At 43.3% G+C, this 23,528-nt stretch overlaps 1 protein-coding gene across 4 annotated transcripts in view; it reads right to left on the bottom strand.

Moving 5' to 3' along the window:
* Positions 1-23,528, bottom strand: part of oxr1a (oxidation resistance 1a) — a 60,706-nt gene that overhangs the window by 28,407 nt on the left and 8,771 nt on the right. For 2 of the 4 annotated variants that reach the window (XM_080540253.1, XM_080540252.1), the window contains exons 1-2: positions 13,776-14,088; positions 4,844-4,926 (exon numbers count right to left, since the gene is read on the bottom strand). In XM_080540253.1, the coding sequence (XP_080396379.1) occupies positions 4,844-4,926; positions 13,776-13,941 (249 nt within the window). In that variant the 5' untranslated portion in view covers positions 13,942-14,088. Of the gene's footprint in view, positions 1-4,843; positions 4,927-13,775; positions 14,089-23,528 lie in introns of those variants that run through there. The other 2 variants (XM_080540256.1, XM_080540254.1) reach the window with 1 other exon arrangement.

A 23,528-nucleotide genomic window follows, 5' to 3' on the forward strand; every position in this document is an offset into this window, starting at 1 on the left:
AAATCAATTGAGCCAAATGTGATTAATGTACTCGCTGACATTTCTATGGTGTTTTGCTTCTTGGCGAGGTTGTAACTAGTGTCACAGTGTAACTGGAAAAGAAACTGAAAATCTGTAAATAGCTCTGAGATAGGTCTTAGCATCATTCAGCTGAACAGGGATTACATATAAAAAAAACATTTAAATATTTGTCAAGGTACTGTAGCAACAATGACCGACAAACGTCTAAACAAAGCAAAGTGAACAATAATGATCGTCGTTAACAGACACTGTCAGTCACTCAGCTGGTGATGGAATAGACCTCCAGAGGTGCATCATCCATGAAAACTGAGAGGGACCAAAGGGACATGTCACAGGATCATAGTCACCTTATCTGTTATCTGCCTGATCGATAATGTCCATTATTCATCTGGAGCTGGGAATGAATAATTAAAGGGTGAGTGTTCCATCCTGTGACTGTTCCATCATTCCATCCTTCCTTTGAGGAAGAGGAGAAGAAGAAGAGACAGAGATGACCTGACTGTCATGGTCCCCCAGTCTGTCCGACTGAGAGGACAAACTGATTCATCAAGGAACAAGACAGTCACTGCCTAGCAGCCATAATAAAAACCACATAAAAACCACCCTAGACCCAAGAGCACTCTAACCGGTGTCGGAACCTCAGTATGGACGTCAAAACAGCGACTTTAACCACACGCGTTTGCAAAGTCAGCTATAGACATCATACTTTTGATTGGGTGAGATTTCTTTTAAATGGGATAAATAAATACATTAAATAGAGCAATCATACAGACAACGTTCTGCAATCCTGGGTGTACGCAAGCCCTCGGCTCAGATTGGTTCCCGATAAATTGATGTCAAAACAGATTTCCCAAAATGAGGCTAAATATGAGTCACAAAGCAAGAAAGGGAAGAGAGGGAGAAAAAAACGTATCCAGGCGAATCGGAACCAACACATTGCAGTGAGTGCGTCATCAAACTGGAAATAATACTAGAGCAAAATGGTTTAATCAGCCAGAATGTCATATCAGAAGGACTATCGCTCGACTGGCTTATAATGAAGGATGAAGCCTGGCTTGAGACATGACAGTTGCCATAGCGACTTTGTCGTTACTCCCCTAATGGCATGCACTGTGCAACCGTGCTGTTGTTGATCATTTTAAAGAGCTAATTTTAAAACTATTACATCAGAGACAGAGAGACGTTCTATCAGACAGAGGACACAGTAGAGACTAAGGTCAGTCTCTTGTGTGAACGCTCTCCTGATAAACCCGTCTCAGACTCTGAACCATGTCCCAAAGAAACAGGTCAGCACGAGTCACGACCTTACTCATCATCAAATTCAATTGATCGGACCCTATAGGGACACACGGTTTAGCAGAGAAGACTTTATGGCATTGTCATGATTGGTACGGTACATGGTACATGTCCAGTAACCAAGCACCTGTACAAGGAGGTAGCTCTGAGACCTTGAACCTTGAGAGGATGTCCTCTCGTTCTAACGGGAAACACTCGGGTCTTCCACACGGGAGACCTGGGTTCGAACCACGGCCTATGACAGATGGAGCACACATCGAGCATGTCTAACACTTAGATTAGATTCAACTTTACATCTGTCTTCTTAAGAGTTGTCACTATGACTGCGTGGTGCCAGTGGAGGCCGACAACCGTCTCCCTCCTCTCTCTCTCTCTCTCTCTCTCTCTCACACAGAGGCGGGAAAAATGGCTGAAACAGTGTTGCCCATTCTGGTCCCTAGCAGAGAAGAACGCAATCAAAGGATGTGATTATCAGGATGCGGCAGAAGATTGCTGGCTGCCTGGTGACTCATCCATGTTCATAACTCCTAATGCTCACACACTCAGTCCACAGAAGAGAAGTAATGAATTTGACATGGAAACAGCACCACTGCATGCTACAGTCATTAGGAGTCATCCCCTTGTCTATTGTGGTGAAATACCACATCACTGGGATACGTATAGAGCAAATGGGACCGTTTATAAATGCGTTGCTAGCCATTAGAGTAACTGTCTAGATACACATTAAAATAAGCAGCCGTCATCTTCTGTTAAATTAATGAAGACAAGGTGCACCCCTGTTACGGTTGCTGACTTAGTTCCTCATGTTGTTGTTGCCATAGATATTACAAACAAAATGTATCGGCTCGTTTTTCCTCCCTTACTGGCGCAGATGTTCTGATAAGCTGTTGTTATTCAGTATTCTGAATAACAAAAGGCAAATGTGTGGATTGTGGGTTGAAGATTCAGTAACTAACAAATCGAATGGTAGACAAAGAAATAGTGAGCTATATTTGTAGTACCTATAATGTTCATTACATCACAGGAATGTGTGAGAGAGAGAGAGGGATAAGGTGCTCAGAAGAAAACAATTGCGTGCAGATAGATGTTAGATATATCTAATCTTAGAAATATCTAAGGCAATTCATTCATTGCTCGCCACAAAGTCCCAGAGGTTTTCCCGGTGTTGCACACAAAATCCAAAATAGAAACCCAATTGGAGCATCTGTCCATGTTTAATAATGTCAGGGAGATAAATATGGAGGGCTTGAACTTCCTCAGTCCGTGTATCTGTCTCCTTCTCTTTGACTTTGACCGGGCTTCTCAAGCACATGGTGATTAGTGGAGGTCTAAATCCCCTGGGCCTACCGCCGTTGTCTCTCTCCAGTCCCTCTCTCTTTCCTCGAGGTTCAAACACTTTTAATAGGCTGCCAGGTCAGCCAATAGGTGGGCTTCGCTGAATGAACAGGCGTTATCAGTGTCTAGGCAGATGGGCTGCAGCGGTTGAGGTTATTTTTTTTGTCTATGTTAAAAAGAAAAGAGAGATTCTATTGATAAGACCAGAGAAGCCTCCCTTTTTCCTGTGGGCCTTGGCAGATTATCAAGTTATCTGGTGAAAAAACGGAATGAGGGAAACAGTGGCCTGACATTCCCCCAGCGCGGGAGATGAGTTTAAGATAAACCTGGCTCTCAATCACTGGAACATTCTCCATGGTGTCTGCCTGTCTGTCTGCCTGCCTGTCTGCCTGTCTGCCTGTCTGCCTGTCTGCCTGTCTGCCTGTCTGCCTGTCTGTCTGTCTGCCTGCCTGTCTGTCTGTCTGCCTGCCTGTCTGTTTGTCTGTCAGGTCTGGTGTTCCTGTGAGGAGGAGGAGGAGGAGGAGCAGGAGGAGGAGGAGGAGCAGGAGGAGGAGGCAGCCATGGACGTGGCACACAGCAACAGTCCCACAGCCTTAAACACTCTCCAAGGGCCAGCGCTGCAGCATGTCAGGCAACTTTAGACAATCATTGGCATGGCTCTCTCCATCCATCACAATATCAGCTGCCGAGCCGTGGCAGAGGGACGGAGGGCGGGAAATGCCTGGCAGGCAGGGGAGATGGCTATGCGTGCTGGCTGAGTGAGATATGAACATCTTTCCCTTGAATCTACTGTTTATCCACTGTAACCTCCCCATGCCCTCTCTCTCTCTCCCTCTCTCTCCTCACCCCCAAACACCAAGTGCTATGACAAAGTGCTTCAGTTTTGAGAAATATCCTGCCCTAGCGTTGTCCACTTTTCACGCCCCAGTGAGGAAAACAAGTGGCCTGTCAATCACCCTGAGCAGAGAGAGAGAGAGAGAGAGAGAGAGAGAGAGAGAGAGAGAGAGAGAGAGAGAGAGAGAGAGAGAGAGAGAGAGAGAGAGAGAGAGAGGAAGATCAGTGGGAGGTGTGGTGGCGAGCTGCTGTCTGGTGGCTAGAGGAGGGGTGGGGTGTGGAGGGGGGTTGTTGTGAACGTCACCTGTCCAGGGGCCAAGAGAAACGCCTTGAGATAACAGAATACATAGCAGCAGTACACTACAAGATCAACGCAGTGTAATTACTCCAATAGACAGAGACAATAAGAGAGAGGGGGAGAGAAAATCTCCCTGGATGCTCAAGCATGTTATCAAACAAGGCTGAAATGAATGTGGTGGCCCTCCCTCCCTCCCTCCCTCCCTCTTCTCTCTCCATCCATCCCTCTCTCTCCTTCCTCTCCTTCCTCTCGCAGCCAAGGCAGAGCTCCAGCATAGCATTCCACTCCCCACTGTTGCCACGGAGAGGCGAGAAAAACCTGCCTGACTGCAGCTGGATTTGAGGGTCATTTCAAGAACACAACCAGCCAGAGCTAGGCTCCATTTTCAGTTAACAACACCGGGGAATCGAAGCTCTCTCTCTCTTTCTCTACCTTCCCCTTGCACAACGGAGACGCCAAATCAATAGGAATGACAACACTGTTGGAAGGTCATTTGTGCACGCAGTGGTGGAATGCTTGCTGATAAGTCGCATTCAAAATGAACGGAAAAACAAATACAGCTGGTTCAGCCCACAGCTCTCTCTTCTCCCTCCTCTCCCTTCAACGTACACAGCTAGGATTCTGGCTCTTCCTATACATCAATACGCAAAATGGAGCTGAACTGATCTATGTGTTGCTACGGCACGTCTAAATGTAGACAACAATATCAGCACATTGTACGGCAGAGAGGCAGTAGCTGTGGAGCTATACACACACACACACACACACACACACACACACACACACATACACAGTCCTCTTTCTGTAAACAGACACCAAATGAGGCACACGTGCTAGAGAAGCAAAATACGACATTCTTCTGCCCACACACATCCTTACTAACGAGCAAGCATGGTCAGGATCCCTTAATAACACAACAGCAACATAACCACTATAGCTCCTGTACCACTGCACTCAGGCTAGGGGGAACAGCATGTAAACACAAGCAGCATGAGGGGAAAACGAGAGAGAAAAGCTTTAAAGAGACACACAAGTGCCTTTATTCCTTGTGTTACTTACAGCATATTCAATGCTCCCTTTGGGTCTCTGGAACGACATGCGCCTCCCATCCTTCTTTTCTGGAGTCTTCTTCTGTCCGGTATCTGAAAGCAAACGAGGCAAGGTACGCATTACGTTCATGTTCCTCTCTCCCCAGCTTGTCACAAGCCGCCGTTTCCCAACCCCGTGGGTAGACAGCTCATTCGTCAACAGGGAGAGTGCAGAGCGAGCCAGCCAGCCAGTGTTGTGAGTGGAGGCTCTGCTATCTCTCTCGCAAGCTCTCTCGCAAGCTCTCTCGCAAGCTCTCTCTCTTTCTCCTCCTCTCTCTCGCTCTCGCTCTCTCTCGCTCTCGCTCTCTCTCGCTCTCTCTCTAGCCCTCCACGTTGCACAATGACAGGCTACGTTGAATCCTGTTCACCTTGTCGTCTCCCTGCTGGTGCCTCTCACTGAAGACACAGACCACCCTGACCTCTATCAGAGTAGCTGGACCTGAGAGGACAGGATGGGGACGGGGATGAGGATGGGGACGGGGGGTGGTAGAGGGTGGGGGCTGGAGGCTGGGGGCTGGGAATAAGGGCGATGGGGTTATTGTACCCCCGTTATGCACTGTACTGTGTACAGTATTTGATGGTAAAAAAGCCTCAGTCCTGTGTCTTGTGTCTTTGTCACTGGACAGCTCAGCCCAAAAACATGAGTCATTTGCCAGCCGTGCTATTTCTGGGGACTCGGGACTACATTGAACAGGAGAGGAGAATCTAAGCTGCTTCAGGTGTTACCATGACTCCTCTCTCACTGAAATTAAATCAAATGGAAAGCTTAATGTTTGAAATCAAATGGAGCTCTCAAAAGGATACAGTCAACAGCAGGTTCATGCTTAAGCCTTGGATATAATGTCAGCGTTGTCTGAGTGTACACACATTCTAGCTATGGATCTCAAGGTCCTGTATTGGTTTATGTCACATCACACTAATGCGTTTTTTATTAGGACAATAGAGTACATTGTCTGAACCGACACAAGATCCTAATTCACCAGGAAACTCCTGTTCCTTCTTTTGGCAGATACGGTCCATTAAAGGCTTAATTTTGGGTCATCCATTGCGCGTACTCATATTCATGCTATGTCCTTTTAAAGAATTGGATAACAATATCAGTCATAGAGCCTGGTGGAACTGGGCCACATCAACACTATACATGTTATGAGGGTAAACCTAAGACCCCAGATTCCAAACCCAACATGAAAAAGAGAGAGACACAGTAGATATATATATATATATACGTATATATATATATATATATATATATATAGAGAGAGAGAGAGAGAGAGAGAGAGAGAGAGAGAGAGGGAGAGATAGATACTGAAGATAGATAGATAGAGATGGAGAGAGAGAGAGAGAGAGAGAGAGAGAGAGAGAGAGAGAGAGAGAGAGAGAGCTACAGTACGTTAGCAGCTGCAGGGGTGTTGCATGGTGAGGGAGAGATTGGTCTAAAATTAAACCTCAACATGGAGTGTGCCACCAGAAACAAGGGCATTTTTTCACACTCTGGGAGCAGATCAAAATCATCAACCATAAAGGCCCAGATCTCATTCTACACCACAGGAAAACATACCTGTAGTACCTTGTTACCCCTGATTCACTTCAACATCTATAACATGTTAGCTTAATACCGTTCTTTCTGCTCGGCAAGACAAACAAGCCCAATGTTATCATACTGTAAGAAGTGGCCACAAATGATAGCTGATAATCATTCTGTTGGTGCCAACGGTGTTCATATGACATACTGCCCACTAGTAAACAAACAGCATTTTAACACTGAACAGTGTGAAATACTGAGGATTATATAGTGGGGGAAACAAGTATTCAACAACTAGTATAAGTGTTCAAAAACTAATCTCTCACAGTGATCAGGTTCCTCAACACAGACAGTCTTGAAATCTGGAAGATTCCGGGGGGGCCCGTTTCTGAATCTTGATCTTCAGTTCCTTCCACAAATGTTCTATTGGATTCAAGTCTGGCAATTGACTGGGCCAGTCCAACACCTTTATTTTCTTCTTCTTGAACCAATACTGATTTTGTTTTGCAGTATCCTTTTGGATCGTTGTCCTGCCGGACGATCGACCCACATCATATCCTCATCATCCTGGTGGATGGCAGCAGATTCTTCACAATAATTTTCCAGTACATGGCTCCATTCATCTTCCCTTCAATAATTTGGAATTCCACCAAATTCATCCAGTACCACATGAAGAAAAACAGCCCCCCATACCATGCTGCTTCCACCTCCGAGCTCTGTCGCTTAACTGTCGTCTCTACGCATCATGAGACGTTTATTTTTATTTATTTTTATGGATTGAAATGTTACCATTTCTTTAGCTGTGTAGTTTTATTGAGTTAATGCCAATGTCTGATCTAAATTTCATGTGAATAGCTGCAATGGAAATATGTTGAATGAAAAAAATTGTTGATGTGTTGAATACTTATTTCCCCCACTGCACATCCTAATTTGGAGCACTGTGAGAGGTGGCAAGCAGGATCAAAGTGAAAACACCCTGGGAACAACTCTGCCTTTGGCCATAGCCAGTATTATTTAATGCTGTAATTTTCAACAAAAACAGTTGTTACATAAGATATCTCAAATGTGGGTCAAGGTCATTTGTTACTCAATATGTGCAGCTCCAAAAGACCAAAACAATAAAATAACATTATGAGCTGATACTGTCACTCTTTATCAGGGAACATTTTTATTTGGCTTTTTAATTACATAAACACAACACTGGTGAACCCTGTCTTGTGACTCACTGAAAGGACTGCTGTATAATCAACAAACAATGATGTCTCTCATGCCAAGGACTCAATGTGATCTGCTGTGGAGAATACTAGATGGGATGAGTGAAACTGCCTCAGTATGAAGAACCATGCCTTAGGGATGCCTGGCGGGGATGTGGTGTGAGAGATGGTACGCATGCATCGGCCACATGAATGTGTTTGTTGACAGATAGCCAAGGGGCAGGCAGGCGGGCAGCCGAGTGGGATATGTGCACGGCTCCACTCTCCCTCTGGGATTAGCCCTGCAGGTCAATACCACACATTCGAATACACAGGGGAACCAACAACAACTTGTGACCAAGGCTGTGGTCTTAATGCATTCTAGTAGACTGAAATTAGACAATGTTACCGTGCAAATAGCTTTTTCCCAGAACCGGAAGGAGAAGTCATTTCTAAGCTGTGGCAAGTCATTGCTCTTATGTGGGTTTGAATGTGACCATTTCATTCTCTTCTGTCTTTGTTTGAATAGCAGAAGTGCAGTGAGTAATCAAAGGCAGGTCAAACGTTACATTTAGTTCTCCTATATCAGTGTATTAACTCTATAATTACTCAAGTAATAACATTGTATTAACATGCTGTTTCAATTATGGTTGCAAAGGGTCAGAAACGTTCTGGTAAATTTACGGAATTTTTCTGAGAATTTTTCATCCCAGCAATTTTTTAGCCCGGCAATTTTGGGAAATTTGTTTAAATTCATCAAAAAAGTTAGCTTATAACAGTGAACCTTTTTTATGGGATACAGATAAGGCAATTCTAGGTCTTGTGGCATATTTTGGTTAAACTACCCCCAATTGCAATTGCAACCCTCTGCATGCACAGTGCATTCTTCCATCACATTTCTAGATCATTTTACAGATGTATGTTGAAAACATTTTTGGGAGATGCAATGGATCATTGGGGATCATAGGTAGGTCCATACCATTAAATGTGTGCTATCTATAACCCCCTGCCCCAACGAAAAACCCTCTCTGCTAGCACCCGAGGTCCACTCACCAGTCTCACAAAATCCTAAGGGAAACACTGGGTAAATATATCCAATGCAAAAAACATCAACATTTAAATGGTATTAATATGTGAAATATATTTCTGCTAATTCCCATACAGTATATTCCCGTTAATTCCCACAGAAGGTTTCCATCTCTGAATATTCCACAAAATGTGCAACCCTAGTTACAAGGCACTAGGACTGAACTGTTCAACTGTAATAATGTTGAGTTGAGTGTAGTGTTTGTGCCATTACACAGGAGGAATAAATACGGTTTAATAGTAGAATGAAAATATTACATAAGAACTGAGAACAAATATGGCAGACACAAATATTCCCCTCTATTTCTAAACCGCCCTATGTTGATAAATTCCTGCAGGGGAATGTTTGGGAGAACATCAATGTGACGTTCCCCCAGCTGATAGAATACACAGCCAGGCAATTTCCCTTCGACGCCTTGTTCCACTGCGGGCTGTAATAGCCCCCGGAAGTTATATTTAGAAACCCCCTCATTCACTCCTGTAAACAGTAGAGGAGGCAAGTGCTCCGTCATAATGAACAGGTGCTCTGCAGCACTCATACTGTAGTGTAGCCCTCTCAGGGAGAGGTGGAGAGGGAGGGAGGGAGAGAAGAAGGGAGGGAGGGAGAGAAGAAGGGAGGGAGGGAGTGCTTCTACTTGCAGCATGATGCCATCCATCCTCAAAAAGCACAGGGCCATAAACCTTAGACATCCCAGGACATGAGAAACCATAACTTATATACCCTGTTTAAGAGGGAAAACAAGGTGGTAAGCCTTACAGGGAAGCCATGTTGTTGAGCTGAAATAGCCAACATCATTATTGCAGCTTGGAAAAAATCACAGCAATTAACAGAGTCCTTACTTAGTTATAAAGAATAAAGTATTAATGAGCTGTAATCAGAACCTCGCTCAGGCTAAATGGGTCTGACTGTGTGTACCGGGTATTGCGTCCACAGGGTCTATCCTATGCCAAACTGTGTGTGTGGATGCTGTGAAGAGCATGCTGTGAGAGACAGAGTTATCTCACACCCCAGGACACACTAAGCTTTGGCTGCAGACATCTCCACAGCCAGACATACTGTACAGTAGAGTACCTCCTCACAGCCAGACATACTGTACAGTAGAGTACCCCCTCACTTCAGTTCCTCTTGGCACGAAACAAATATTAACAGATTTTTATTATCTTAAATTACTTGAGAGCAGGAAATGTCTGTCATTTAAAGTTGTTTTTGGCAATGTGATTAACACACATGAAGTGAGCTGTACTTAGAGGTTGACGCTCCTTACAGCCAGAACATTATGGCACAATTCAGAGAGATTTCTCTGGATTGCGTGTGTAACATGTGCTGAGAAAAGAGGCTTGAGGACATCTTATTCACAGCATGTTACAGTGATCATAAAGCTCTATAAATGTCCCTTTTTAAAGATAAAAATGAGCTCTTGTCAAAGGTGAAACTTTCCACAAAGTCAGCTCATTTAAAGAAAAAAAAAAAAAAACTGGTGTCAGGAGATATACATATAAGACTACTAGACATAGCCCTGACACCCTGTTACCTGATATCTCTGATATAGCCCAACTAGCGATGCAGACATTGTAATGAATATACATTCGCCTAGTGAGCTGTCAAACTAAACACAGGAAATGTAGAGAGACAGCAGCATCCCTCTGCCAACACTCCACATTATGCAGACAGCCTCCCCTGCGTAAAGCCAAGCACATGCCGCACCACCCAGTATGAAAACTTTGCTGGAGCAGCACTTTGTGTGCTGTGTTAGGGGAGCCGTGCGTTTTAAACAGAAGCTCTGGCTTAGTCCAGCCCCCTCATTAACACGCGCTCCAAGTCAATTAATCAAACCCTGATCCTGTCACTGGCTCTGTGAGTGTCACCCCATCCAGACTTCCTCATTAGCACTCACTCCAGGGCGACTCATCACACCATGATCCCTCCACTGGCTCTGGGGTTATTGAGTGTGTGCGTGTGTGTGTGTGTGTGTGTGTGTGTGTGTGTGTGTGTGTGTGTGTAATATTTCCGTTGCAAATCAAGTTGAGGAATAGGAACTTGATGTACAGTGAAGCCTAGCTCAGTAGCTAAAGTACGTACACAGTACCTATTACAGTGTGATTGTTTTGTGTGTGTAATCCCCAGAACTCTTCATATAAAGTAAATGAACAGGGTCAGTTTCGAACGCTTTGTCGCTTAAGTAGTACTTAGTAGTAGTAGTACTATCCCCACAATCCTACTGCAAAGCCATGAGATAGAAAAAACTATGTTTGTCGACAATCTTCTGTGGGTGAAAGAAATGTGTTAAATTAATAACATTGTCGAGGAGAGGAGTTGGCCTTAGCTACAAAGCTTTCGGGAAACTGACCCCTGTATGATTAAATCAAAATAACCCAAATAACTAACACACATGTAACGAATGATTTAAGGTAAGACTGAGACATAAATGTGCCTCAGCTGGTGAAACCTGATGCTTGTGCATGCCATTGACAGGCCTCTCAGGATTTGAAGGTTGACAAAGTGTCAAAAGTCTGGAGCTAAGACCCCAGAGTTGTGGACCAGCTTCCAACAACAAGACCAACAACAACCCCCTGGCCTAATGGATGGTGAAAGTGCTTACCTGTTGCTCCCCTGTCTCTCTGCATCTCTGCAGCAACAACACCCACTCAGGTTACAGCTTGAATCAATATAAGGAAAATGATGATCTCAGCTAAAAGAAGCACAACTTCTGCAGTCTCAAGACAGGTTCTCTCACTGAGCCAGAGAAGAGAGCAGGGTCAACTGCCAAGCATTGGTCAGAATCACAGTATGCCATTTATACCATCTCCACCACCATCTAGGCAACAACAGTAGCAGCAGCAGCAGCAGCGCAGGCATGTGTCACCACTAAAGCAAAAAGAATGTATCTTTATCTACAGTATGTATCTGCATGACTAACTGTCACACACGGCTGGGACTTCACAACCTGATGAACAAGTTTCCGCAGCAAAACCCACCATCTATCTTAGATATCTAACTGCTTTAGTACAGAACGTTTATCCCTTTCAATAAAGAAAGGTTTGGAGGGAAAAAAATAGGTGAATGACCTGATGTGCAAAGCGAAAGATTGGCTTTGGAGGCATTCTGGGTCAATTATTATTTCAGTTTGCAGTTAAAAGGCCTGGGCGCTTCTTAGTCAAACATTCACAGGTATTGAAAGGAGGCGTTCATCTCCTGGGCTCTGCGGCCAATCTGTCATTTCAGCATTTATTCTAAACAAGCACAAAACAAATACCGCTGCAACTGCAACCTCACAGAAATCAATTGCATATCATGCACATCATGGGGTCTCTATCAGATAGCCTTCTGTAGCTGTAAATGTTTCTTTTAATTGTTTGAAGATGGTAGTTGATGTCTGGGGAACAGTAAAATCTATTGCATGGCAAAGCGGCAGATATCTCCTCTATGCCAAATGATGAATACATTTCCTTTTATGTCGTAGTTAAATGGTTTTGAGTGACAAAGTGTCACCAAGTAAAGGACAAATCTTATGATACATCCATGCTTTTTAGAATGGAATAATCTTCCTTCCACAGAACTGAGGCTGTCCAACCCTACTCTAGCCTAGTAGTGAATCCATTACCAATATTGAAGAGCCAAATGTACTGTAACATTTACACACACAGAGCTCGGACTGACTTCATTTCCTAGACTTAATTTCCCGCCAGCAACGCCACCTTAAACCAGTTAACTGGGTTGATGATGTGAGCGTCCCACCCAGCCCGTTCATCATGGGGAGACAGGGGGCAACATGCAGGGCAGGGTCCTGCTGAGGGCTGCTTGCCTGTCTTCCCTCAGAAGGGCCATGGCCTGCAGCCACACAAGACGCCCTCACATTCTGGCCTGTGCTGGGCTACAGAAGGAGGAGAACTGGGGGGACTGCTAATGAACTGGCGTCAGTGGAATTTCCAGAGCAGCAGAGCATGTATCTTATTAATCTTTGTCCTAATTAGACCAAACTATTTACCTGTCATAGAGCAGAGCTGAAACACACATGATACGGAAGGAGCAGGGTACAGATGTCCTCTTAAACGCTCAGCTCTTTGTATAGGCTAGTGGTTACCTGATGACTGTGGAAGATCTGGAGATATTTTGATAAACAGTACCATTTCATTTGTTCAGAAGGGTTAAGAATCTCCTAGCCAAGTGACTACGAAAAGTATCGACTGTACTGTTGTTTGTTTTCATTATAGACCTAAACAACAGTATGCATCCACTGTTCTTAGTCATTGCCTAATAATCTCTATAACTTCTTAATATTGTGTTTGATCTCTATGGGAGTATAGACAGGTCTCATGATGAATTAGGTGGGATGCAAACACTTCATGGAAGTATAATCATCATTAAGAAGAAACTCCCAAATGTGAAACGCCTGGAGGGGGCAAGTGTATTTCCGACCATATTCTATGTTCAGGCTCACTGGTTAAGCATACATACTAAATCCGACGAAATATTTGGAATGCTTCACCGGTTATCCCCCATGTGTCCTCGCAACAACCAAGCCAGCGTGATTTATAGGCTACATAATGAAATGAAAATCTTTTTAAAAATCTAACTCAGAAAATAGCCACTATGAAAATAAAATAGCCATTGAGGTAATACCATTGGTATATACTGCATGTAATGTAGATAGTACCACCCAACCGCCCAATGGATTTCCTATTAGAGACGGGACGGTCGGGTAATACAATGCGTTAATGACGTGTTATAGATGTAGATGTTATAGATGTAGATGTTATAGATGTAGATTAGATGTAATCATGACGAGACCCGCTTGGAGAACAGACATGAAGACCTCGACCATCATGTGTTCGACTTGTCATGGGTATTTAAATATGCCTCATGTCATCATGGCTCATCATGTGCGCAGCCTAGTAGTAAACAAGACGCATCAACAATGTATCCATGTCTGCACTAGTACTAATAACTACTCTTAACTCGTTGCTATTGTAACTTCCTCCCGTTATGATAAATGTTATGAGCCATTATTCATTACAAGTTAAGATGAACGTGCCTGCAGCGCGATCGAACGTCATAATTCCATTATAACACACTTCGAATAAGTTATGAAACGATACTTAACCTGACTTTAAGTTGGTAATGTTGTGTTCGTGTACTGATCCGATGTGATGTGCAGAAGGAGAGTCTTTAAGTACAGTGTCCTGAGTCGACGCAGGCCAGATTCTGTTAGAGAGTGCGTCTCTGACAGCTCGGGCACTGCTCCCCGTGACAGACAGAATGTACTCCATGTTGTTGAACTTCAAACAGCTCAAAACAAATATTTAAATCACGAACAACTGGTCAACAAATGTTATATTTGCAATGTTTACATTTGCAATGTTGTTGTCATCATATAATCGCGTTATAACCACAGGAAAGAGTGAAGTGCTGTGAAATACCACTACACTACATACAGAAACAGGAACTGAAATACGTCAAATGAAAACTTTTTTTTTCCACTAGTGGTGCCAGACAGTGCTGTGCTGTGCAGTCAATGACTAAAGGGTGCGTTCGTAAATACGTCCTGGAAATCTGATCAGCACTCATGGAATGCCTCTGGTCCAATCAAATTACTTGGTGCCTTTATGACGTTGAACCCAGTGTGCGCTCCGCGCTCTCAGAGCGACAGAAGTGAAAACATTCCGTTCGTGTTGATTAAATACATCCTTCAATTAGCCCGAGACACTTAGTGTACTGTATGTTCAATTCAATTTAACGTTTATTTGTCAGGATATTCATCAACGATATAAGGTATTCTTCATACACAACTGGGCCGTTTTCACCTCTCTCTGTAGAACCTAGTGCAGCTGCCATAACAGGCGGTGATACTGTCCAACCAGACAGGACACTCTCATGGTGCACCTGTACACGTTCGTCAGGATCTGGGAGGACAGGCAGAATGTCCTGAGCAGCCTTGGCCAATACGCTATAATTCAGGTCTAACGTCACAACAATTGAAAACATGGAACACTTGGGATGTAGCCTATCTAGTTTACATTTAGCCATTTAAATAGCTATATAAAACCAATAAATACAATTTCACTGTAGCTCTGACAGGACTGTATGTGACACCTATGAGGGCTAAACGAATCTCTTCCAGGCACCTTATGAGGCTAGGGACTCCAAATACTATGACATATACAGTAAGTATCTCCTCAGCTACCAACAGGAGAGATGACATGATTTGAGTGTGGAAAAGTGAACAATCCAACAGACCAGAACAGGATCTAATAATTCGGGAGCAGATTCAGGTAGTGAGTGGGAAAGAGTGAATGCATTATTCATCAGAGGAGCTACTGTATAGTGACACATAGGAACTTAAAAACCTTCAATGTTTCAGTGGAATTTAAAAAAGTGATGAGAATGGATGAATAAATGCCATTTGTTCGCCCTCATCACATACACTCACTGAACACTATTAGAAACGCCTCTGCACCTTCTCCTTCATGGAGGTGGTGTAATGGTGTGGGGAATCTTTCAATCATACCAATCAATCGTCGCTTGAATGCCACAGCCTATTTGAGTATTGTTGCTGACCATGTGCATCCCTTCATAGCCACAATTTACCCATCTTCCAATGGCTACTTCCAGCATGAAAATGTGCCAGGTCACATAGAAAAAGTCGTCTCAAACTGGTTTCATGAACATGACAATGAGTTCAGTGTTCTTCAGTGGTCTTCCCAGTCACCGGATCTGAATCCAATAGAACACCTTTGGGATGTGGTAGAACGGGAGATTCACAGATTGAAAAACAGATCAGAAATCTTGCTGTAATTCTATCTAAACTTCAACAGCCACATAAACTCGATAACTAAATCAACCTACTATGACCTGAAAAACATAACACGAATGAGAGGTCTCATGTCCAAACAAGACAAGACAGAAAAACTCATTCATGCATTTGTTTCGAGTAGACTTGATTATTGTAATGGTCTACTAACATGCCTATCTATAGGGGCTGTTCGTAAATTGCAGCTCATCCAAAATACCGCTGCTAGGGTCCTAACAAAAACGAAGAAGTTTGAACACATTACACCAATACTGAGATCTATACACTGGCTACCAGTACTCCTAATTGCATACGACTCACAAAATGGTCTTGGACCAAAATACAAAATACAGATCTCCTCCCACCCTATATTCCAGCAAGGCCCCTAAGGTCAGCTGAGACTAATCAGCTAATCATTCCAAGAGTGAAAACAAAACACGGTGCAGCAGATTTTTTCGCATGCTCCTGGAACAAACTCCCTGAAGAAATCAAACAGGTCCAAACCCTAAAAATATTTAAATCTAAGCTAAAAACCTTCATATTTTGCAACAGTTATGATTAAACACTAACACTTCCATCCATGTCTTTTTATTCATTATCTATTCACTTATTAATTATCTTATATATATTCAATTGAATGGGAAAGTGCGTCTTACTTGATGTATTCTTTAATGTTGTATGTAAAGCACTTTGAATTGCCCCTGTTGTATGAAATGAAATGTGCTTTACAAATAAACTTGCCTTGCCTTGCCTTGAAAGTGCAACTGAAAAATCTGCAGGAATTGCGTGATGCAATCATGTCATGATGGACCAAAATCTTAAAGGAATGTTTCCAACCTCTTGTGGAATCAATGCCATGAAGAATTTAGGCTGTTTTGAGAGCAAAAGAAGATCCTACCCAGTATTAATAAAGTGCTCGGTGAGTGTAGGTTTGCAAAGTGGTTAGGGTTTTTATATCAAAAACACTCACACCTGTTCTGTAAAAGAACACATACTTATTTCATAGTAAAAAAAAAAAAATGTGTTAATGGAAAGCAGCCAGGAATTCACATTTGCTTTATACTTGCCAATGCCCTGGCCTGAGCTAGATTACTCTTCCTGCTACGACTAGTGAATCTTCCTGCTACTAGTATATCCATGATCTACTTGCTTAGTCTAATGTATCGATTGTAAGTCGCTTTGGAATAAAACGTCTGCTACATGCCAAACATGTAAATGTAAATACTTGTATACGACTGTATGCTATCATACTGCATTTCTGTTAGAAATCACAAATACAATTGTGTAATCCATGGTTACATGGTTATTCCCTGTAACATCAACCCTTTCTCAGAGTCAAATGACCAAATGTTTCTCAATATTTCAAATGATTAGAGAACTTATTACATACATATTTACTTTATTCAACTGGACTGACATAAATGTGAAAATAAAAAACATGTTGTGCCCCATCTGCTGGTTACAATTACAATTGCAGGCTGATTTATGAATCATGATAGGATAACACTGTCTATTAATACATGAGTGACTGTAGTTAGTTACAAAGCAACAAGACAGCAAAGGACCAGTAGACAACATCTTACACTACAGTACCATAACATGGGGGGGCCAGGGCCTGTTCGTAAACACTTTGTAAAAATACCATACAGTACAACAAGTTGATAGACTGCACAACTGAGACCCCTAGCCCTGGTTCTCATCATGTTCCAGAGTACTGTAAACATGAAGATCGATGAACCCGTCTGTATGGACTCTTGGTTGAGGGATAAACAACTTGTCCTCTGCTTCATAGTGACCTTGCCCCCCCCCCCCCCCCCCCCCCCCCTGGCAAGCGGTAGGGTTTTGTGATGGGTTCTGGATGGGCACGTTGCCACCACTTGGGCCTTGTTGCACGGTAATATACTGTGGGCTGTAAAGCATCTAATCATCCATTACATCCTCAGAGGGAGTTGGGTTTCTCTAAGCTGTGTTTCAGCCTACAAAAGCCTGTAATAGGTTGAGGTACTGTACACTCCCGCTGTACTTCCCCATCCAGACAACCCAAACAATAAAACAGTCTGGCATGAGCCACGTTTACCCATCCGACACCCTAAAGGGCCTTAATAATTAACCTAAGGTGTCATTTGAATGGCAATGATACAGTAGATCTTCCTCAGTTCAGAGACATTAAATACAATGAGCCTTATTAAGTGGAAAGAACCCCACTGTCATTTGTTCAGCTCCAATCAACATTTTGATGTATCTCATTTTAATACAATTTTAAGTTGTTGCTTCAGAACTTAAGAAGAGTTTGTATCTGATTTAAAAATCTGTCTATCATACTGTATGTGGAAAAAGGGAAGATACACAGAAATGAATGAATGAAAAGAGTAATGTCCGCAACTCTTTAATGCTCCCCAGTGATTCATAATTTATTTTATTTAGAAATTACTGGGGAGCAGTGGCCATTACCTTTTTCATATATCTTTTCTCATATACTGTATCTATCCTATGACACCTTTTACTGTTAAGTTTTCAGTACTGCATTATTCTACAGCGCAGAAATGACCAGCTATTTACTTAGAAATGATATGGTAAAATATTAATTTATACCAAGCACCACTGGGCATCATTTGCAACCATGAGATGGACCTCTTCATTTTCAAATACACAAAATAGTTTTAAATTATATAGGACACCATACACAGTGGTCCTGGTTTCAGCAGCTACGACTGTACTGTAAGCCCTTGCAGGTCTTGTGTGGGTCTTTGTCATTTTCAGAACACAAGAGTGTTGTGTTTCATAATGAAATCCTTCCTCTTCTGGGGATTATACAGTACCAAACAGCCATACCTGGCTTTCACTTGGAAACTACTACTGGTTTTACTACTACTACTGGTATTACTACTACTACTCCCGGACAAAATGATGTAGTGCCCCACTTTGTGTGAATTGGCACAATTATGTACCAAACGGGACAGAAGGAGATGCTTGTTCAAAGTTGCACTTTCAATTGGTACTATAGCATTCCCCTTGGGCCAATCAGTGTATTTTCGTAATTTCAGTTGTTTACTTTACCACCCCCCTAAATTACCCCTTCAGTGTAATTTAGTAAATGTCAGATCTCTATGACGCATCATTCACCCAAGTTTCATAAAAATTGTCCCAGTTGGTGTACGAGAGGCGTGAGACATATGAACACACAGATCCACAGTCCCCTTCCCCATCTCATCATTGGGGACAACAACAAACAGGAATCTCAGCAGGCATCTCCACTGTCAATGGGCTACACAAGCATGTTACATAACCAGCGCTGCACACACACACACACACACACACACACACACACACACACACACACACACAGACACACACACACACACACGCACACGCACACACACACACACACACACACGCACACATACACACACGCACGCACACATACACACACGCACGCACGCACAACCTCACACAAACATCTGCCCATTTCTCCAGGACATTCTCTTTTAACAGTGCAAATTACTCCAACATAAATGTGGTAAAGAAAATCACTCGTGCAGCATGAATACACCAGCTGCTGGCAAACACAAACCCGCATTTCATTGTGTAATAATTGTAAGGCTTCTCGAGGTATGTAGACAGGGCTGGCTGGTGGAAGTCATCGGAGGACGGGCTCATTGGAATGCATGGAATGGAATGAGGAATGGTATCAAACATGTTAAACACAGCCTCCACTGGAAGATGCCTTGAAATAAGTGTTCAATGCGTCTTCTCTCTCAAGTGTTACACTATGAATTGGTTTGCTTAGAGGATGATAGCATAATCTTTCTACCTATTGTGCATTTGTTCCACAGAGGGAGGCCAATACAAAGAGTGTTAACGCTAATAGAATCTGAGAGAGGCGACCAGTCCAGACAATGGCTCCAATCATAGGTGGAAACAAGCCCATCACAAAAACAAAATAACACCTCTCAGAGTTCATCATTGAGAAAGTGTAGCTTTGTCCCTCAAAGCTGTCAACAACGCCACAACAGACGATTATGCTTTCAAACGGCCAGTGCCGACAACTATTCATGAGGTAGACATATGAATCGATGTCGTGCAAAGTCTGTTAAGAGTGTGACAATGCCAAGCTGAATCATCCAGCCTCGTCTGGAGGGATTGGGTGACTGTCTAATCAGCCCATTCTGGCGTTATGTAACCATGATTCATGTCACTCAGGAACCCGGCCTCGGCTTGCTTGCTTGGTCTGTCATTTATCATAGCCAAATGAGCCCCACTTTAAAGTCTGCCTGCTCCGTCTTTTCTCATGCAAAATGTAATTCTAATGTCCTCCTATAGCGAAAGCTTTTTATGATGTGCCATTCCCTCCTCTCTCTCCAATTGACCTCAGCGGTATTTAAGCTGCAGAGCAGTGGGAGAGCAGAAACTGCAATTATCCAGACCTCTGTCAGGCCTTGGCCTATGGGCTGGCAGAGTGGGAGTCAAGGCGACCAATCATACCCAAGACAATTCTTTCCCTCTCTCTCACGGATTCATGGGTAGTAAATTTGGTGTGCTCAAGGCTATCACTTGGGGGGGGTGCTTCCTGCTCTCCCGAGCTCAACAGAACCAGGGAAATCTACCACATCATTCTACTGATATTGGGCGGAGGAAAAACCCCAAACAAAGGAACATAATCACATCAGAGACTCAGTTCTATTTTTAGAAGATAAGCCGCTTGTCACAGTCGATTGTGCTCTTTCAAGTCAATTGTGCGTCTGGATTTTTCCCCCAACTCTGTCCTACAGTAGTTCATGGAGCCCACGTACTGAGTTTTAAGAGGCAGATTGGGACCACAACCACCACATCAAATCCAACTTTTGATCAATCAAGTTTTTATTTTATTTTTTAAAGGCCTGCAACAATTAGATACAATGAAGAAATGGCAAGAAAAACACTCACAAAAAGTATTACTTTTTTTTTTTTTAATTAAAGAAAAGAAAAGGCCTGCAACAAAAATATGTAAAATGCAGAAACGAACAACAAGATGTCGCCAGATGAAAGCCATTACAAGATTATGTCCTATATAGGTTACGGTGCTGGACTGGACAAGTATTGGAAAAAGCATGGGAGTGACTTTGATATCTGGGCGGACAACGGCTCCCTAATTCCAGCCGTTGCCTCAGTACACTTCCTCTTCCAGGACAGCGCAGGCACAGCAGGGTGGCTGTGGTGATGGATGGCCTCTCGCCACCGACTGGGCCATCTTTCACCAGCGCCTCTCTAACCCCCGCTCACGGCCATCTATCCTCTGTGGGTGTCTGTGCTGTCTTGGAGCTGCACTGGGAGGGAACCTGGGTAGCAGGGCCCCTGGACTAATGACCGCTGGCTGAGAAGGACCATCAGCTCCTGAGTGTCAGTGCTGTCCCTGGTGAGCCTGTGCTTTATGACAGGGAGGACTAGCTACAAATGCAGCGTCACAGGCAGCCTGCGTGCCTGCCTGCCTGCCTTCCTCTGAGAGGTTTAATTTCAGGAGGTAGAGACGCACATCAGACATGCACCACTGCACCCTTCATGTGGGCAATTTATTAAAACAATAAAGCTCAGCCTTTCTCTGAAGGTTGAGCCCACAATAAAGCTGACAGCTTGAGGGGGGTGGAGGGGGGCGACAGAGGCATCATCAGTGAAATAAACAAAACAAACGTTATTTTATGTCAGCGGGGGCGCTTTAATATCTCCATTGAACTCTGTGGCCACAATTAATTGCTTTCTCTTTAAGTCAGACACAGTAATATATTTCATCATTATGTTACCGTCTCCCATGAATCATAATGCCAAAATGGACTGTCTGCCGTACATTAAAGCTCCCATCTCACCGCCCACCACCTTTGGTTTGAGGTACGGACAGATACACTGGCAACCTAACAAGACATAGGCTATGTGTGCAAAGGCAAAGCAACACCCTCAAACCGAAAAAAACACGGTAAACAGTGTGTATCCTATCTATTCACAGTTAAACTGTCCGCAACCTTGACACCATCCGTTCTTCACTTGATCGCTGGTTGCACAGCGCCTAAATTGGATAATGAATCTCTCCTCAAGGAAATATGAGAGATAGATAATTTTGTTAAATTAGGAGCTGGGCATACAGTATATTAGATCAACCAAGGTGAACATTGTTAGTTTACTTGCAAACAAATATACTCTCATTGGTACAGACTGGGGGGTGACAGCGTTTGGATTAGCTAAAGCACTAATGAATAGTGGGAACTCATTAAAAGGAGCCCTTGGAACTCTCATCCGGTTGAGGTTTTAACAAAGTTCACTAATGAATATTAGACCAAAAAGACCGTAGGAAGGATGGCTACAGCAACATATGGATGTGCACAAAGACTGACCATGAGGCCAGTTGACTGACAAGTCTTATACCATTCCTATAAAGTTATCATGTGCTCCCTGTCATAGTGCATATACATACTAATGTGCACTATGACCATGTCACATAATACAGGTTGTTGGATTGTCATTGTAAAACTGTTGGGATTACGGTCATGGTTATCAGCCTTATGCAGACATGTCTTAAGGCTGCTAAGTATTTCATCATGTTTAATTTCCCACCCTGTCAGTTCAGCTAAGATTTATGTTTAATTGTGCAAACAGCTACAGTCGAGGAAATTCTGACACAAGCCAATCAGCCAATGGTAGGTTTATATGCACCGCCTCCCTTAGGCCTGGTTGTGAATGTTTAAAGGGAAGGCTGCCACCCATACAGCATTGATTATGCTGTAAACACTCCACTTGTAAAGACCTAGATACGTGTGAGATAAGTGTGTCTGTGTCTTTGAGTATATGTCGTTTTCTTTGCCTATGAACAGAATAGTTCTTATATTACAAAAACAGACAGACAGATTGAATGTTCTGTACATAATGTACCGTACAATGTCTATGTATATCTAAATCTAAGAGTCCAAATGAGGATTAATCTGTGTGTGTCTTCTAACGCAGTACCACAACAACATTCTGAGCTGGCACCGTAACATCCAGCCAGTGAGATGTGCAGAATGCACTGGGCATTGACCCGTGTGTGAAGACTGCATACGGCACTGGCCGCCAAACCCTATCCTGAAGCCATTCTTCCCCTTGGATACACTAGTACATGGCAAACCTTGCCTTCAAGCGAGTACAAGACAAAAAGTCTGGTCATTATAATATAGAAGGTGGATCTGGAAGACATAGCCCAAAAGACTGTTCAGATTTCATATAATGCTTCTGTCAGACCTGGCCGCTTACCTTATCTACTGATCCTCTATAATCTTGTAAATTATAATGTAAACAACATTATTGATTATATTACCTCGCTCCTTACAGGCAAGGAATAATGGACTAACATGTGATTAATACAGTGTTATGTAATACAGTGTTATTAGCCAATATTTCATGGTAAACATTATGTAACCGTAGTTCCTTGCTGCCTTGGTACCAATGGCACGTGAGTCAGACATAGGCGAAATACAGTCGTTTTAGGTAATGGGATACCATGAATTCATGAGCAAAACTAAAACAAATATCAACAGTTATGTGGAGTGGCAGATCTTATTTTCCTCTGCTGTAAAATGAATCAATAGCAGTGGCCAGCCGGCGACGGAAGAAAACTGCTTACTCTTCATTTGAGCTATATGTAATCAATCCGTGCCGGCGGATGGCTGCAGCCCTTTCCAAACTAAGTGGGGAAACAGTGGGATTACTACCGCTGTGGCATTTATAAATTGAGCACGACGAGAAGAGGGCCGCCGAGAGACTCCCAGTCAACGTAATTACACCGCCAGGCCAATAAATCGGCCCTGCAGATCTTTTACAGTACACTGCAGTAAATTCTGCTCCCCTGCACCACGGAGACAAAACAAAAATGTTTTCATTGCTGTGTAAAGTTGAAACCCCCACGGCCGCTGTCATGAATCTCTCTTGTGGCCTCCAGTGAGTCCGTTGGTCAGCGTGGTGGTGTGATTTAGCCCTACCGTAAAGAGGCTTGGGGGACTCTACTTTAAGGTTAACTCGTATCATAACAGCACATTCAGGGTAAAATATGCTGTATTGTTGTCCTTGCGG

Source organism: Nansenia antarctica (assembly GCF_963989245.1).
Source record: "Nansenia antarctica genome assembly, chromosome: 10".
NCBI classification, from domain to species: Eukaryota; Metazoa; Chordata; class Actinopteri; order Argentiniformes; family Microstomatidae; genus Nansenia; species Nansenia antarctica.